Source organism: Sorex araneus, chromosome X, assembly GCF_027595985.1.
Source record: "Sorex araneus isolate mSorAra2 chromosome X, mSorAra2.pri, whole genome shotgun sequence".
In the NCBI taxonomy this organism is placed as follows: Eukaryota; Metazoa; Chordata; class Mammalia; order Eulipotyphla; family Soricidae; genus Sorex; species Sorex araneus.
The window spans coordinates 50,674,024-50,691,900 of NC_073313.1; the positions used below are offsets into that span (position 1 = coordinate 50,674,024).

Genomic DNA, 17,877 nt, shown 5'->3' on the forward strand with positions numbered 1-17,877 from the left:
TTTTGATTTGAATTCCCTGATTCTAAGAAATGCAGGTCATTTATTCACATAGCTATTGGCCATTTCTTGTCTTCTTTGAGGAAGTTTCTGTTCTTCTCTTCTTTTTTTTAATCTAGGCAAATTTTATTAATAATATTTTATACTGATAATTTTACTATAGTATTTTTAAGGCAAATAATTTTTATCTGCTTTTGGGCCACACCCATCAGTGCTAAGAGGTTATTGATTTTTTTTAATTTTTAAATTTTATTGAATCACCGTGAGATAGTTACAAGCTTTCATGTGTGGGTTACAATCTCACAATGATCAAATACCCATCCCTCCACCAGTGCACATTCCCCACCACCAATATCCCGGGTATACCCCCCGTTTCCCACCCTCCCCCTACCTCTATGGCAGACAATATTCCCCATACTCTCTCTACTTTTGGTTGCATTATAGCTTGCAAATTAGACAGAGAGGTCATTATGTTTGGTCCATTTTCTACTTTCGGCATGCATCTCCCATCCCAACTGGTTCCCTCAGCCATAATTTTCTTAGTGATCCCTTCTTTATTCCATCTGCCTTCTCCCCTCCGCTCATGAAGCAGGCTTCCAGCTATGGGGCAATCCCCCTGGCCCTTGTATCTACCATCCTTGGGTGTCAGCTTCATGTGATCCACAAATGAGTGCAGTCCCTCTATGTCTGCCCCTCTCTTTCTGACTCATTTCACTTAGCATGATACTCTCCATGTTTATCCATTCATAAGCAAATTTCATGACTTCATCTCTCCTAACAGCTGCATAGTATGCCATTGTGCAAATGTACCAAAGTTTCTTTAACCAGTCATCTGTTTTAGGGCACTCAGGTTGTTTCCATATTTTGGCTATTGTGAACAGTGCTGCAATGAATATATAGGTACAGATGTCATTTCTACTGTGCTTTTTTGCATCCTCGGGATATATTCCCAGAAGTGGTATTGCGGGGTCATATGGAAGCTCAATTTCTAGTTTTTGAAGGACTGTCCATATTGTTTTCCAGAAAGGCTGGACCAGTCTGCATTCCCACCAACAGTGAAGGAGCATCCCTTTTTCCCCACATCCACGCCAGCACTGGTTGCTTTTGTTCTTTTGAATGTGTGCCAGTCTCTGTGGTGTGAGATGATATCTCATTGTTGTTTTGATTTGCATCTCTCTGATGACTAGTGATGTGGAACATTTTTTCATGTGCGTTTTGGCCATTTGTATTTCTTTTTTGAGGAAACTTCTGTTCATTTCTTCTCCCCATTTTTTGATGGGGTTGAAGGTTTTTTCCTTATACAATTCTACTAGTGTCTTGTATATCCACACTCCTGAAATTTATATGGAACAATAAACCCCCACGAATAGCTAAAGCAATCCTTGGAAAAAAGAAGATGGGTGGCGTCACCTTCCCCAACTTCAAACTCTACTACAAAGTAGTAGTAATTAAAACATCATGGTATTGGGATAAAAACAAACCTGCAGACCAATGGAACAGAGTTGAATATCCTGTCACAGACCTCCAAATATATGGCCACTTAATCTCTTCTTCTCTTCTACCCATTTTTACCACTATGTTATATCTCTGGCCCTGAACATTCTTCTTTACTCTGTTTTACTGTGTCCCAAGTGTTCTAGTAGTTTGTGACTTCATTCTCATTTGTTTCCAGAAATTGTTGGTTTTTTTCCCTCTGATTTCCTATTTGACCCACTTGTTCTTCAGTAGTATGTTGTTTAATTTACAAGTTTTTGATTTTTTTGTTTCTGTTTGTGATTAATTTTCATTTTCATAACATCATGATCTGAGAGGATATTTGATATAGTCTTTGTAGCATATACTACAGAGGATACTCTGTAGTCTTTATTTTATGGAGATACGTTTTTTGACCCTGGTAGATTTTTGGAGGACCCTGACTGGTGCAGAGGGACAGAAGCAAATAAAGTGAATAAATAGGAGAAATTTATTACATAGTGGGGAAATGGAGAGGTGCACTCCTGGACGGAATCACCCCTCTCCCCTACCAGGCCCTGGATAGGCTTGGTAGAGTTGCGCCCTGGGAAAGACTAAGAGGACTTTTTAAGTTGTCTTGAGTGGGGGAGGGAACAAAGACCAGTGGGTCTGGTGTGCCCAGCCTGGCCCCTGCCACCCATAGGGGGTTGATGTGAGGAAGCATGATATCCAGCCCAGGTGCCAAGTGGGCCACAAGTCATTGCTGGAGGCAGGGTGATCTTTGATTCTGGGAATCCTGTTATCAGCCAATTACCATTTGGTCTGAGCAAACTGTACAAACCAGTGGTTTGAGTTATATGAAAGGGGTTGCAGCGATCTCTCTAACTTCTGGTGGAAGCAGGGTTGTGTTCTTAAGGGGATGGTTCACTCGGGGGAGGGGGCCAGTTGGCAACCAGCAGTACCGGTAAAACAACACCTATTAAGTATCTGCTCCTGTCATTTAGACCAATCCCTTGACTCCGTTTTCCTGGTAGAGGGCGCTGGGGTCCTATTGCTGGATTTCCTATCTGCAGGAGGGGTGGACCCTGATGCAGAGAGGAAATACTTTTATCTGGATTTATGCAAACCAACATAGTGCCATGAATATCAAAAAGTACTAAAGGTGAAAAGAGAGAAACGCAAATATTTCTCACAACTTTACTCACAACGAGATGCAATATACCCGTTTGCTGTGGGTCCTGGTCAAAAACAAAAGCATTACGATCTGTAGAGATAGAGCATACAGTTTAATATCATGTCTAATTCATCTAATCCCATGTAGAAAACCTTGATTTCCAATTATCTAAGAGCACTGTAACAGGGGTCCAGCATTAAGATCTGTAGAGATAGAGGATACAGTTTAACATCATGTCTAATTCATTTAATCCTATGTAGAAACCTTTAATTTCCAATTATCTAAGAGCTCTGTAACAGAAGTTCAGGTTATCCATGTAATATAAAAGGGTTAAAATACAAAGATTACTATGAAACAGTAAGGATTTCACACTTATGAATAAAGCTCTCTTACGGTCAAGACTAGGTTGATAACTGGTGACAAAGCTTGCATGAAATAGTTATCTTAATAGTATGCAGTTTCATGTACTGTGAGGACTAACAGTAGTCTGAAAATAATTGGCTAGTTATTACGGATAGCAATTCTCCATTCTCAGAAACCACTGTAGTTGAAGCAGCTCTCATAGCAGCAGCTGAATTTTATTTTAAAGCCCCTTTTCCCTTCAGTCTGCCATTATTAGCACACAAGACAAAAAGTTTGCTGGGTTCCTGCTGGAGGGGAAGGATGAGATAAAGGAGCTTTGGAGTCCTCCAATTGTAAAACTTTTAGGAATCTATGTCAAACTACATTACTAGTATTTTTCTTACCTCAGTTATTTCATATCACGAGTTATCTAGGCCAGATATCTTTCCAATTCCACACAGAAACAAACAAACAAATATGTGCTTTCAGACACAGGGAAGGGTTCTTGGTGGAACCCACATTTTGGGGTGTTAGGATTTAAGGTCTGTCTTAAAGCAACTGAAGCTTAAGTCAAGCCGATATTACAAATCTTCAGGTTTCTGTCCTCTTTCAGTAAGATATCCCATTTTACTGGAGCTATGCAATGCTATTGCCACAGATGATTAAATACGTTAAAAGGTGGTCAGATGTTACCATTTTCAGCTTTCATTGCCTTTCAATAAACCTTGGGAGAGAGAAAGGGTTCCAGGTTGTCGGCAAGCGGGGAGGAGAGCAGGAGCTGAAGTGGTGGGAAATGCAGCGCGGGGGGGGGGGGGCGGGGGAGGGAGGTAGGCGGAACTCCAAGAAGCTCAATGGAGCTGACTGGTGCGGGGCTGCGGGGCGGCGGGGCGGTGGGGGAGGGGGCCGGTGGACGGAAGCGTAGCCGGAGCCTGTGAGGCCCGAGGGAGCATTAAAGCTGACTGAGAGAGAGAGCTTTGAGAGTGAGCTGAGCTAGAGGAGAGGGGAGGGAGAGAGAGACCTGAATATAAGGTATTTCTCCCCACCACTTCGCGCACTAGCAGTGATTTCAGAAGGCCATTAAGGTCGAATAGTTAAAGGCACCATTTTCAGGCCACTTAAGACCATCAGCCAGGAGTATTGAGGCGAAGCAACATCAGAGAAACGTATCCAACGGTTGGGATGAATCAAGTTCCTTCAGGGAACGCAAAAGGCACCCCAGAAGGGTGTCGGGCTTGGGTTTTGATTTTTTGGTTCCCCATCTGAATTTGTCCACGACCAAATCACAGAACGGTACAGTAAATAACGGGAAAAGTTCAACCGAGTGTTTACATCTCAGTACCGGTTCGGTACTCCCGACAAACGGTGGTGATTAGAGGGAAAGAACATCTTCTATCCTGTCTCCCACCGAGGAAATCAGAAGGGAAGAGAGGGGCGAGCAGGCGTCTGGGTCGCTCCAATTATCTGCACGGAGGCCTACTGTAATTTGAGCTCAAGATTTCAGGAATTCTAGGACACAGAATTTAGGGTGCAGAGCAGCCGGGTGAATTCGTCATGGAGCAAAAACAGATAGAGGGGCTGTATTTAGACTTACTGAGGCCAGGTGGAGAACCCAGGAAGCCGTGGTTGTTGATGCGTGGACCAGGGTAAGAAAAGGAAAGTGTCCGCAACTGGAGGAAGGGCCGGGTTTCGGGCACCATCATGATAGATTTGAGAACCCTGTCTGGTTACAGACAGAGGGATAGAGGCGAATAAAGCAAAGAAATAGGAGAAGTTTAATATAGTGGGGAAATGGAGAGGTGCGCTCCTGGGTGGAATCCCCTCCCACCACCAGCCCTGGAGAGGCTGGGTAGAGTCGTGTCCTGGGAAAGACTAAGGGGCCTTTTTAAGTTGTCTTGAGTGGGGGAAGGGCAAAGACCAGTGGGACAGATGTGCCCAGCCCTTCCCCTGCCATCCATAGAGGTTCAATTTGAGAAAGCATGAAATCCAGCCCAGAAGTCTCCAGGCGGGCCACAAGTCAGTGGTGGGGGCAGGGTGATCTTTGATTCTGGGAATCCTATTATCTCCTCAGCTGGTTGCCATTTGGTCTGGTTGCCAGATGGTCTGCATGTCTACCTTGGGGAATATCTTATGTTCACTGAAGAATGTGTATTCAACTTTTAGGGAGATGAACACATATGCCTACTAGTTCTATCTTACACATTTTTTTCTTTCAATGCTAGAGCTTCATTGTTGAGTTTTTACCTAGTTGATCTAACCAGAAATATTGGTGAGATATTAATATCTCCAACTGCTATTGTGTTGATGTCAGTGTCTTCCTTCATCCAGGTCTTTTAGCAGTTGCTTTATGTATTTTGATTGTCCATCATTGGACACATACGTGTTTAAGAGTGCAAGTTTTTCTTGATGTACAGATCCCTTAATCATTAAAAAATGACCTTATAGCTTTTTAAAATTTGAAGTCTTTGTTGTCTGATATTAATATGTCCATTAAAATTTTAAAACATTTTATTTAATCACCATGGGGTATACAGTTACAAAGTTGTTCATGATTGAGTCTCATTCATACTATGTTCCAATACCCATCCATCCCTTCACCAGTGCATATTTCCTGCCACCAATGCCCCCAGTTTCCCTCCTGACTGCCTCTCCCCACCCGGGCCCCACAGCCTGTCATTCTCTCATTCTGTCTCTCTCTTTCTCTATCTCATTTTCCTTTTAGACACTGTGGTTTGCAATACTGTTAATGAAAGGGTATCATGAATATCACCTTACTTCCTTTTAGCACTCAGTTTGTGTCCAGAGTGATTATTTCCAACTATCATTGTCATAGTGATCCCTTCTCTGTCCTTACAGCACTCCCTGTCCTGATTATTAGCACTGCCTTTTAAAGGGAATTGATTGCATGTAAGATTGTTTTCCAGTCTTTGAGTTTGAGCCTTTGTTCTGTGTTTACCCAGCTGGTCAGATGCATCTCATGTAGGCAGCATAAAGTTGGGTTCAGTTTTCTGATCCATCCTGCCACTCTATATTCTTGATTTATGTGTTCAGAGAATTGATATTAAGTGAGAGTATTAAGATGAATCAATTTTTAAAATCTTAAAATGTTTTATTAAATCACTGTACAAGTTTGTTCATAATACGGTTGTTTCAGGTATACAGTGTTCCAGCAACATTCCCACCATTGGTGTGACCTTCCCCCCACCAGTGTCCACTGTTTCCCTAACACCCCACAGTCTGCCTCCTTAGCTGGCACATAACATATTTACTTCATTGTTTGCTCCAAGAAAATGGCAAATGGAATTACCAGAAAATTAAAGTTAGATTTTGTTTCCTGATACATCTGGTTACTGTGTGCCTTTTCATACAAAAAACAATTTGTTGACTGAAGATTATTGATGTGAAGGAGTTTGTTGTGTTTTCCTATGAGGATTCAGGTCATTTTGCTGTTTGATATTGGTTATTCATAGGAGGCTGTTGTCTGTCTGAGAATGTTTTTTGTTTTGTTTCGTTTTGTTTTGTTTTAGAATGTTTTTATCCCTCCCTTAAATCTCAGTGACAGCTTTACAGGGTAGAGGATTCTTGATTAAAAATTCTTTTCATTGAGTATCCTCTGAATGTATTATTTCATTCCCTTCTTGCTCGAAGACTTTCACTTCAGAAATATAGTTGTGATTTTTCTTATTTCCCTTGCATTTGGTGCTTTGCTTCTCTCTTGCCACTCTAAGTAGTTTAACTCTCCCTCTCTTTCATTCTTACAATTTTTATTATAGTGTACGTTGTTGGTGTTATTCTGTTTGATTTATTTTATTTGATACTTTTGATTAGTGCACAAATCTCCCATCTCAGACTGGGGAAGTTCTCAGCTATTATATCTTCCATCAGCCATTTCTCCTCTTTATATCTTCGGGAAATCCATAATTTGTATGTTGTTCCACTGTTGTGCACTTAGTGTCTGAAATTTTCTTAATTCAAAAAAATTTTCATTTCTTTCACTGTTCTTTATTAATATAATTATGTACCTTGTCTCCAAAGTCACTGATTCTATTTTAGGCTTCTTCTCTCATGCCTTGACTTGTTACTCTGTTGTTTAACTCTTTCATTTCTACTTGAATGAATTATTTTAAGTTTTCCTATCAATCTTTTTCGCCACACTCAGCAGTTCCCATGGGTTACTCTTGGCTCTGTGCTCAAAATAACTCCTGGCAGGCACAACAGACAATATAGGGTTCCAGGGATTGGATCCAGGTCAACCATGTGCAAGGCAAACGTCATACCCACTGTACAGTCTCTCTAGCCCCTCCATCAATCTTCTGAGGTTTTTTTTTTTGGTTTTTGGGTCACACCTGGCGATGCACAGGGGTTACTTCTGGCTCTGCACTCAGGAATTACTCCTGGCGGTGCTCAGGGGACCATATGGGATGCTGGGATTTGAACCCGGGTCGGCCGCCTGCAAGGCAAACGCCCTATCTGCTATGCTATCACTCCAGCCCCTCTTCTGAGTTTTTTGAAACTCTCTTCCAATGACTTCCTTAGTTCAGTGAACATAAAAAGAATAGTTCCTCTGAAGTTATCCATGGTCAGTGTAAAAAGTTATGATATAGAATGATCTCTCTAATGTGTGAAACTTAAAGATACAGAGCAAGGTAGCAGCAAAAGGCCCAAGGCAACATAACAGGAGAGTTGATCCACACAACTGAGTTTGCAGCTTTAGGGACATTGGGGAAGGGAGGCAAATACTCTGGTGATGGGTGTGGCGTGAGGTACACATGAAACCATCATTAACAGTATTATCACAGTACCTCAATCAGTAAAGATAAAATTATTTTAAATTCTGCTGTATTTGAGTACTTACTTGGACTTCTGTCCCCCTCTGTAGAGCAAGTGAACTCTTTATTTTTTTTTAATTATTTCTGGGGATTTCTGGGTAGGAAGAGTGAATTTCAAGTTCCAGATGATCTGAGCAGTGCTGTCACTCAAAATCAGGCTAGCCCTTATAACTATTGAATTCTGAGAGTGCTGCTGCCTTGTGAGGATGTCTCTTCAGGACCAGGCTCTCACTGGCTGGGACTCAGAGCTGGCCAGGGCTGTCAAGCCCTTGCAGGATCACAGTAGGGAGAGAAAGTATACAAGGAGTGAGGAGCAAGGGCTGGAGCGATAGCACAGCGGGTAGGGCATTTGCCTTGCACACGACCGACCCGGGTTCGATTCCCAGCATCCCATATGGTCCCCTGAGCACCGCCAGGAGTAGTTCCTGAGTGCATGAGCCAGGAGTGACCCCTGTGCATCGCCGGGTGTGACCCAAAAAGAAAAAAAAAACAAGGAATGAGGAGCAGAGCTGGAGCAAGTAGAAGTCTGGTTTGGGAGTGCCTACTCCCATGTTAAAGGCTTGCAAATGCAGAAGGCCTGAGCATCCAGGTGACAAATGCAGGAGGGAAGGGAAGCTCCAGAGCAAGTTTCATGTGAGGTGAGGCTCAGCAGTGGTTTCTGACTGGGCATGTACATAAGAGGTAGGAGTGAGCTTGGGCCAATAGAAAGGTGAAGTGGAGGCTAGTGTATCTGCAGGAGGAAAGCAGGTGGCAGGAGGGGTTTGGTGGTGGGCTCTGGTAGGGGGCAAGTGGCAGGCCTAACAGCCCCTTTTATTGGATTTCTGGACTGTCTTTAAGGGAATCTGTTCCTTATGATGAGAGGATATGTATCTCTTCCAAGTGAGAAGCAGCCCCTCTTTCAGTGACTGTCACCTCTTATCTCCTGTCATTATTACGTGGAGCTGGTCACCAGCAAAGCATAGGGTAAATTCTCATCAATACCATGGTGGATGCTTTTCTTGAGCCTAACTTAAACTGTGTGTTGCAACCCTATATGGGTTCATGTAACTGAATGTGACTGTTATAAGGCTAATTGGCAATACTAACGGGTTTCCGAATACTCAATGACCAAAAAGTCTGAAACCAACTGCATAAGGAATCTAAAGTGTTTCAGGCAGTGCTCACCTATATTGTATTTCTCCAGCAAAAATAAGTCAAGAATGAAAAAAGGGGGCTGGAGCGATAGCACAGCTGGGAGGGCATTTGCTTTGCACGCAGCCGACCCAAGTTTGATTCCCAGCATCCCATATGGTCCCCCAAGCACTGCCAGGAGTAATTTCTGAGTGCATGAGCCAGGAGTTATCCCTGTGCATCACCGAGTTTGGCCCAAAAAGAATGAAAAAAAGTTTTAGAACTTTGGTCTAGATGTGGAACCAATGTGCCTTGCCAAGTTTCTCCCCACCCTACCCAATCCACTGATATCCCTGGGGAATTTTATCTGCTACCCAGATAGTGTCCTGAAGTGAAGCTGCCTAGAGGAAACAAGGCCTAGTATGCCTCTCATAACTGGAGGTTCCTCTTTGGCAGTACAGAAACCTCCTTCACAGATCCTTGATATTAGGGATATAAACATCCTGCCTTCATGACTTTAAGTAACCCCTTTGCTCTCTAAGTCCTGGGGTTTTGTCCTCAGTGTCTATCCAGAGAAGGATTACAATGATGGCATTCACAACAAATTAAATGTCATAACATCTGAAGCAACACTAGCTGGTTGCAAAGATGCCCCCTGCCCCCAATTGCACTTCAGCATCTGACTTTGACCTAATAACGTTGCCTCCTGCGCTTCGTTTTTATCCCATAGAGGTCTTCAGGGACAAGCCTATACTTGAATCTCAAAATAAACCAAATCATAAGCCCAGTAGCAAGAACATCCTCCTTTAATTGTCTGTTATGAGGGCAGTGGTAGCCCATATTTAGCTGAAAGCTGAACAGTCTTCCCCTTTTTATTTGTAAGCCCCCGGCTCTTACAGTATCTAGAATGTGGTTAGAGTCAGAGGCATAGGTGAGGAGTTGACTTTTATCCCAGGACACCTTGGTACCTTTGATTACAAAATCAGTTCTAATAACGCGGGTTCGCTCAAATACTAGTATTACTGCTTGGGAAGTCTATGGAGCAGAGAGGAGAAACCACGAGAAATAGATGATATATCTTCTTTTACCTATGTGTTGAAACTCATCAGGAGTTTTATAACTTAAATTAAAAAATAAGTTTTCTGAGGCCAGAGAGATAGCTCAATGGAATGGGCCTCATGGTTTTCTCTTCTTTTTTAATTGAATCACTGTAAATTACACGGTCACATAAATATTTATGACTGAGTTTCATATGTACAGTGTTCCAACACCAACCCTTTTACAAGTTGGACCTCATGTTTTGTATGAAGGAGGTCCAGGTTCCATCTCTGGAACCACAGGGTCCTTCAGGCACTGAGCCAGAAAAACCCTCTAAGCACTGCCAGTTATGCCATCCTCCCAGTAAATTCTTCTTTTGTTGTTTTGGGGCTACATTGGGCAGTTGTTCAGGAGTTGCTCCTAGTTGTGTACACAGGAATCACACTTGGCAGTATTTGGGAACCATATAGGATGCTGGGGATGGAGCCTGGGTAAGCTGTGTGCAAGGCAGACACCCTACCCACAGTACTGTTTTTCCGGCCCGTAAATTTCTTCATATTTACTTTATCACTGTATCATCCCATTGTTCATCAATTTGCTCGAGCGGGCGCCACTAACATCTCCATTTGTCCCTGTCATGTGCTAGTGTAGCCCGATAGCATTTTGGGGGCTCTTTCAGGGTCAGGGGAATGAGGACCGTCATTTTTACTCTTCTTAGCTTATTGAGTATGCCACAGATAGCTTGCCAGGCTCTACCGTGCAGGCGGGATACTCTCAGTAGCTTGCGGGCTCTCTGAGAGGGATGGAGGCTTTTGGAGCAACCTCTAATAGCCTTTACAGGTGTTCCCAGTCAGACACACACACACACACACACACACATATATATATATATGTATATATATACATATATATATATATATTTCCCCCTATGATGTGTTGCCTACTGTCTGAACTCCATCAAATGTGGTGTGGTAATTATGGAAAATGAGTAGGGAGTGTCTGTTGATGTGTTGCATGGCCACAAAAGCAGCCGCGCAGTCCAGGAATATGTTCACTCATATGTGAGACTCGGTCCGAGTGTGTGGAAAGTGGCCCGGAGTGTCGTGGCGGTTGGGTTGTGGAGGTCAGCTGCCAGGACTGAGTCCCCTGGGGTGGGGAGGGCTCTCATCCACCCCCCTCTGGGATGCTCCGAGTGAAAACAACCTGGCGTGGAGTCCGGTGGTATGATTATGGGGGCCTCATTTTATGCTCCCTCCTGGGAGCATAATAGATATTTTTATATCAGTAAATATTTTATTTACAAAATTATTTTATACACTTATACCTAGAGTTGCATAAAGTTTCTCAGGGTCATTAAAAGGGGTCATGATCTGGAAAAGTTTAAGAATTCCTGATATAGAGAAACTTTAAAGAGGAATGCTATGTTTAATCAACATGGGTACATTCAGATTTGAATTTAACCACTTTAGATCAGCTAGTATCTGTTTGTCAGTAAATGTTCCATTGACTGGGGAAACATGTCAATTCCATGACCTATCATTCCCAAGGTCCATCTTTTTTACCCCATGTTAGAGTCTGAAGATTTAGGAGCTGATCAAAGATATCATTACTATATAATAAGCTTTTTAGGGGCAATAAATAAGTACTGAGTTGTGTCTGGTTACATAAGATGGATTTGCTTCACACCAGGAGATCTCCAAAACAAGTGGCACAGGTTACCATCTGAAAGGAAGAGGCCATTGAATTCCCAGTGAAGATATGGAATAAAATGGTTTAAATTGTCTAGATGATGTTGCACAGCAGTGAGATGAGGGTTCTGTGTCAAAACGTTCTGAAAAGGCAGTAGCTTGATTGCTAATGTTTTGCATGCGGAAGGCCAGGATTCAGGACCCAGGACCTCATGTCCCCTAGCACTCACTGCCAGGTGTAATCCCTGAGCACTTGTCTATGAGTAACCCTTAAGCACTACTGTCTGTGGCCCACAAAACAAAAGTTGGGGATGGGGTAATTAAGAACAATAGCTTCTTTGGATTCTGTATAGTCCCAGAGTTTATCTACCCCTACAAGATGATACTGTTTTCAAGGTGTACAAAGCAGTCAGACTCTAAATGGATTTAAAATATCATTTGGGGCCTGCTTATCAAGGCCATGTTCTACCTTGAACATGTGACTCACTTGCTTGTATTTATGTTGCTTTGCTGCCTTAGTTCTCTCTTGAACACATTTCTCCTGTTTCTCTCCTTTCACATATTTCTAAGTAAATTTCAGTTAAAATATATCATTTGGACAGCCAAAGAAACCGAGTGCAGAGCCAGAAGTAACCACTGGGCATCGCCCGGTGTATCCCCCACAAAAAGAAAAGAAAACATTGTTTTTTTGCTTTTTGGGTCACACCCGGTGATGCACAGGGGTTACCCCTGGCTTTGCACTCGGGACTTACTCCTGGAAGTGCTGGGGGACCATATGGGATGGTAGGAATTGAACCCGGGTCAGTCTCATGCAAGGCAAACACCCTACATGCTGTGCTATCACTCCATCCCCGAAGAAAACATTTTTTAAAGAACTAATATGTATTATCCTTCTTTTACTCATTTCTGTCACAATCTTCTGATTTTCTTTTTTTTTTTTTTTTTTTTTTCACAGCATACACATTTTTTATTTTATTTTATTTTTTTTTAAATTTTTATTAAATCACCATGTGGAAAGTTACAAAGTTCTCAGGTTTATATGTCAGTTATACAATATTCAAACACCCATCCCTTCACCAGTGCCCAAATTCCACCACCAGAAACCCCAGTTTACCCCCCGCCCCCACCCCCTACCCCCTACTGTATAACTAATGAATTTCACTACATTTTTTCTTTACCTTGATTACATTCCATAATTCAACACAAAACTCACTATAGTTGACATAACTCTCTCTCTCTCTCTTTTTTCTCTTTTTCCGTTTCCATTTTTTTTTTTTAATTTTTTCCCCCTCATCCCCCTTCCTGCGCCTCATAGTATGGTGTACTCCACGTCTTCTGATTTTCTAATGTGAGAAAATTATCAAGATCATTTTTAAGCAGAAATTTAGTTGTTCTAGTACCATAGATTCCAAAATACTGACACTGCTTCACTGAATTTTATTGTGTTTTTTGTTGGACTTCAATTATTCATACATGTATTGATGATAATATATTTCTAGAACATTGATTTACTCATGCACCCTTGTGTCAATACTTCACAGTTTCGACAAGTGTGGAGATGCAGGTGACAAAGAGCGAGCAACAGGAAAAGCAGCAGGAACAACCAGAGGAGCAACAGGGCTCACTAAACGGGGCAACCATGGCCCTCCCCAAGCTTTGTTTTGGAGATTTTACTCCTGATGAATATGATCAGTTCTTCACGATTCATTCTTCTTCAGTTGAACTTCCTCCATTAAATATGATGTACCTGGGTGATTCACAGGCTGTGGAGCCTGATGGACCAGAGCACCCAGAAGACCAGATAACCGAGTTTGGTGTTAATGAAGTCACAGACCATAGTGACACTCCGCCAAGAAGCCCTGACTACAGTGTTTCAAGCACATTGACTCCTCAGGAGTCTGAACTTATTCAAAGTTGCACAACTTCCAGAACAACCCCTGAGAACATGGACAAAGAAATCACCTCTAGCCCCACAGACTGCCAGGAGACCATTGCCACCCTGTCTGTGGAAAGCCCCTCCAATGCAGAGGCTGAGTGCCTGGAGAGCCAGGGCACTGGGGCCAGGCAGAAGAAGCGGAAGAAGAAGAAACGCCCCCCTAGCTATTATAGTTGCTTGAAAGATGGCGGAGATGACACTACTTCATCCAAAGCACCGGCCGACCCAGCTGCTGTGTGCAGTGTAGGCCCTGAGGATGCCAAGGTGGCAGAGGACTTTCCTCCATCACCATCCCCCAGCACTAGTGGGAGTCCTCAGGAATCCACTGACCTTGTCAGCGATGCTGTGCCTGGTGGTTCTTTGCCTGAAGGGCAACCTAAGAGCATTCCCAGAACTGACTTTGAACAAGCTTGCCACTCTACAAAGGCAGGCAAGAACAGGGATAACTTGCTGACAACACCTGAGACTCAGCCTCCTGCTGAGTCTGATACTACTGAGAAGCTTGTAGTTGATAAAGAACAAATATGTGAATCCTTGGGAGAAGGCTCAGCTGCCAAAAGCATGGAGTTCCACACTGTGAAGAGCATAGACTTGGACCCTGCAAGTGCCAAGGGCACCCCCATTCCTGCTGATGTGCAGAAACCTGCCGTGGGCGCTGTGCCTCTTAGTCAGCCCACTAAGTTGTGGGCCAGTCTCTTTTATGATACCAAGCCCTCTTCCTCCTTGCCTGTGGCCTCTAAGCACTCCTCTTCTGCCGCATCTTCCATTGTCTCAAAAGAGCAAGCGGAAGTCAAGGAAGGGATGGTTCCACTCTCAGAAGATTCTGTCGCTCTAGAGATTGCAGAGCTACTGGAGAATGTGACCCTGGTGCACACGCCGGTGTCCCTGCAGCCACGTGGGTTAATCAATAAGGGGAACTGGAGCTACATTAATGCCACACTGCAAGCAATAGTTGCCTGCCCTCCTATGTACCACCTAATGAAGTTCATCCCTCTCTACTCAAAAGTTCAACGGCCTTACTCATCAACACCCATGATTGATGGCTTTGTCCAGCTGATGAACGAGTTCACAAGTATGCCAATACCTTCAAATTCCAGAGAAACTCTCGGGAATAGGTTCATAAGAGAAATCCACCCCGGTATTGCCTTTGAGCCCACCTATATCTATCACCTCTTCACTGTGATTAAGGCCAACCCATCCAAACTGGGACGGCAAGAAGATACAGAGGAGTGCTTGGACTTCATCCTGAATGGACTTCATGAAGAAATGTTGGCCCTGAAGAAATTGCTCTCACCAGACAGTGAAAAACTCATTCTTTCCAATGGACCCAAAGGCCTCTCTGTAAACCAAGAAAACCCGGAGGTGCCAAATGAGGGCAGTGATGATGAGTGGGAACAAGTGGGCCCCAGAAACAAGAGGTCTGTGAAATGGCTTACAGACTTTGTGCAAACTCCAATCACTAGCATTTTTGGGGGCCACCTCAGGTCGGTGGTTTACCAGCAGAGCTTCAAAGATTCAGCCACACTGCAGCTGTTCTTCACGCTGCAGCTGGACATCCAGTCTGATAAGATCCACACTGTCCAGGATGCCCTGGAAAGTCTTGCGGCAAGGGAGTACACCCAAGGCTACAGCACCAAAACCAAACAGGAGGTGGAGATCAGCCGGAAGGTGACTCTGGAGAAGCTGCCACCTGTCCTGGTGTTACACCTGAAGCGATTTGTGTATAAGAAGACCGGGGAGTGTCAGAAGATCCTCAAGAATATCTACTACCCCATTTACTTGGAGATCAGCAAAGAACTGCTTTCTCCAGGGGCTAAACATAAGAACTCTAAAAGCCACCGAACCTACAAGCTCTTTGCAGTCATATACCACCACGGAAGCAGTGCCACCGGCATCCATTATACCACTGACATCTTCCAGATGGGCCTCAACAACTGGCTGCATATCGATGACCAGAGGGTCCAGGTGGTAAACCAGTGCCAGGTGGTGAAGCCTGTTACAGGCCGCACAGCCTATCTCCTGTACTATCAACGTGTAGACCTCCTGTAGCTGGGCTGCAACCTCCCCCCCCTTCTACCCTCCACGCTCCCCACCCCCTCGTGCAACTCCTCTATTTTTCACAGAATTAGGCTAGAAAGAGCAGGAGACAGATATCCTGGGATCTGGGGGCCACACCGTTTGTGTTAACTTCCAAATCCAAAACACTTAATTGAAGTAGACAGTTGCTTGATCTAAAAAGATACACCAAAATCTCTCTTTCTGTAATAATAATAATTTCTGAGTAAGAAGTGGAACTTTTGTTGCATTCCCAGGATAATTACTATAAAGATATTCCTGCACCAGTAACACCTGTAAATTTGTGAAAATGAGTGTTGTCCTTCCTGAAAAGTAAGTTTTAATTCATCACCATATTTCCCCACCCTTTGTTTTTTGATACATCATAAATACTGAACCACTTATCAGAGAATAGTTCTTCGAAAGAAATAAGGAGGGGGGTAGAAAGGTAGTACCGCAGGTAGGGCGCTTGCCTTATATTCATCTGACCTGGGTTCTATCCCCAGAACCCCATATGGTCTGCTAACCTGCCAGGATTGACCCCTAAGAGCAGAGCCAGGAGTAAGCTCTGGTGGTTTTTGAAGCACCACCAGGTGTAATACAAAAAACAAAAAAGGGGGATTGGAATGATATTACAGTGAGTAGGTATTTGTCTTGCATGCAGACGACGGGGTTTGATCCCTGGCACATAATATGCCCCACCCCCGAGTGTTGCCAGGATAAAGTCCTGAATTCAGAGGTAGGATTAACCCTTAAACATCGCTGGGTATCCATGCCCCCCAAAAGAGAAAAAGGAGGAAAAAAGAACTTGCTGATTTCTAATGGAAAACCAGCTGTTAATAATTGTGCTCATAAAAGTTGCCCATCAGATACCTGGAGTTCCCATATTTGTCTTATAGATGTGATCGTAACTTTATTGCCATTAGAAGATTTCAGATTGAAAACAAGTACTTCACTGTCTCAAGTTTTAATATAGCTTCATATTCAAGCTTGAAATCAGATATTATCAGTCCTCAAATTTTTTTTACTTCAGAATTTTGTGGTATATTCTTGCTCCTTTGAATTTCTATATATATTTTAGAATGTGATTTCTCCCCTCAAAAAAGATAGCTGAAAGTACATTCATTCATCAGCTGGAGGAAGTTGATACATTTGCAGTATTTAGTATTCCAATTGATGCTATGTGCTATTTTGGTTTTTTTAGTCTTTTAGTAATGTTTTTAGAATTTTCTTTCCAGAGGAATGGCACATATTTTCTTAAATGTATTCCTAGTTGTGTTTTTACATTTATGGATGCTAGTGTAAGTAGCATCATCATCTTAAATATTCATTTCTAATGGTTGTTGCTGATATATCATTGTTATGTATATAGATTTGTATATTTACATTGGAGGGGCTCTCAAGCAGTTCTCAGGAGTTCCAGGAACCCCACCAGTGATCTCAGTCAACCAATTGAACTGTCAGTTCAGTGTAAAGCCCGAGGATGTGATGTTGCTCCAGCCCTGTGGTGCTGGGGACACCTAGTCCACTGGGGCCTCCAGGGTGGTACCCAGTGATGCTTGGAGGACCATGTGATACCAGAAATCGAACTCTGGTCAGGAGCATGTTAGGCATGAACCCTAACCATGTACTATCTTTCAGCTCCTATGTTGGCATTTTATTAGCAGTCTTGTTAAATACACTTAAATATTCTAATAGATACATTTAAATATATTTGCATTCATAAAAATGTGACCTAAAATTAGGATAATTTCATTTATTCTTTCTTGTCTCTTGTATTTTTACTCTTTTCTTGCATTGGCTAGGATCTTCAATTCAATATTGAATGGGAATTGCCTAGTGATGGAAGATATTCTTTTCTTGTGTTCATCTCAGGAAAACCTTTTACTCATTCAAAATTGACTATTGTGTTTGCTATATAGGTTTTGTGTTACTGCCCTTTACAGATAAGGCAATTTTTATGTGTCTATCTTGTTACTTTTTAATAAAAGTGGAAGTATTACTCCCACTCCCTTTGTGGTGGAATTTATATGTGTCTTTAAAAATTATTTTAATGGCTCTGGGAAAACCAGATGGCCATACACAAAACAAGTGAAACTGGATCACTAGCTTACACCATACACACAAGTTAACTGAGGGTGTTCTACCATAAGCCATAAAATACACTGAAGAAAAAAGGCAAAACATGCCATGATATTGGCTCCTGTAATGTCTTCAGGGATCTGACAGGAGAAGCAAAATTTTTAAATTTTTAAAGTA

General features: G+C 42.8%; 1 protein-coding gene across 6 annotated transcripts in view; it reads left to right on the top strand.

Moving 5' to 3' along the window:
• LOC101556179 (ubiquitin carboxyl-terminal hydrolase 10-like) overlaps positions 1 to 17,620 on the top strand; it is a 157,036-nt gene extending 139,416 nt beyond the window's left edge. For all 6 annotated transcript variants that reach the window (XM_055120218.1, XM_055120222.1, XM_012933713.2 and 3 more), the window contains one exon: positions 13,169 to 17,620. In XM_055120218.1, coding sequence (XP_054976193.1) covers positions 13,186 to 15,612 — 2,427 coding nt within the window. In that variant the 5' untranslated portion in view covers positions 13,169 to 13,185 and the 3' untranslated portion in view covers positions 15,613 to 17,620. The remainder of the gene's footprint in view (positions 1 to 13,168) is intronic.
• The last annotated feature ends 257 nt before the right edge of the window (positions 17,621 to 17,877 follow it).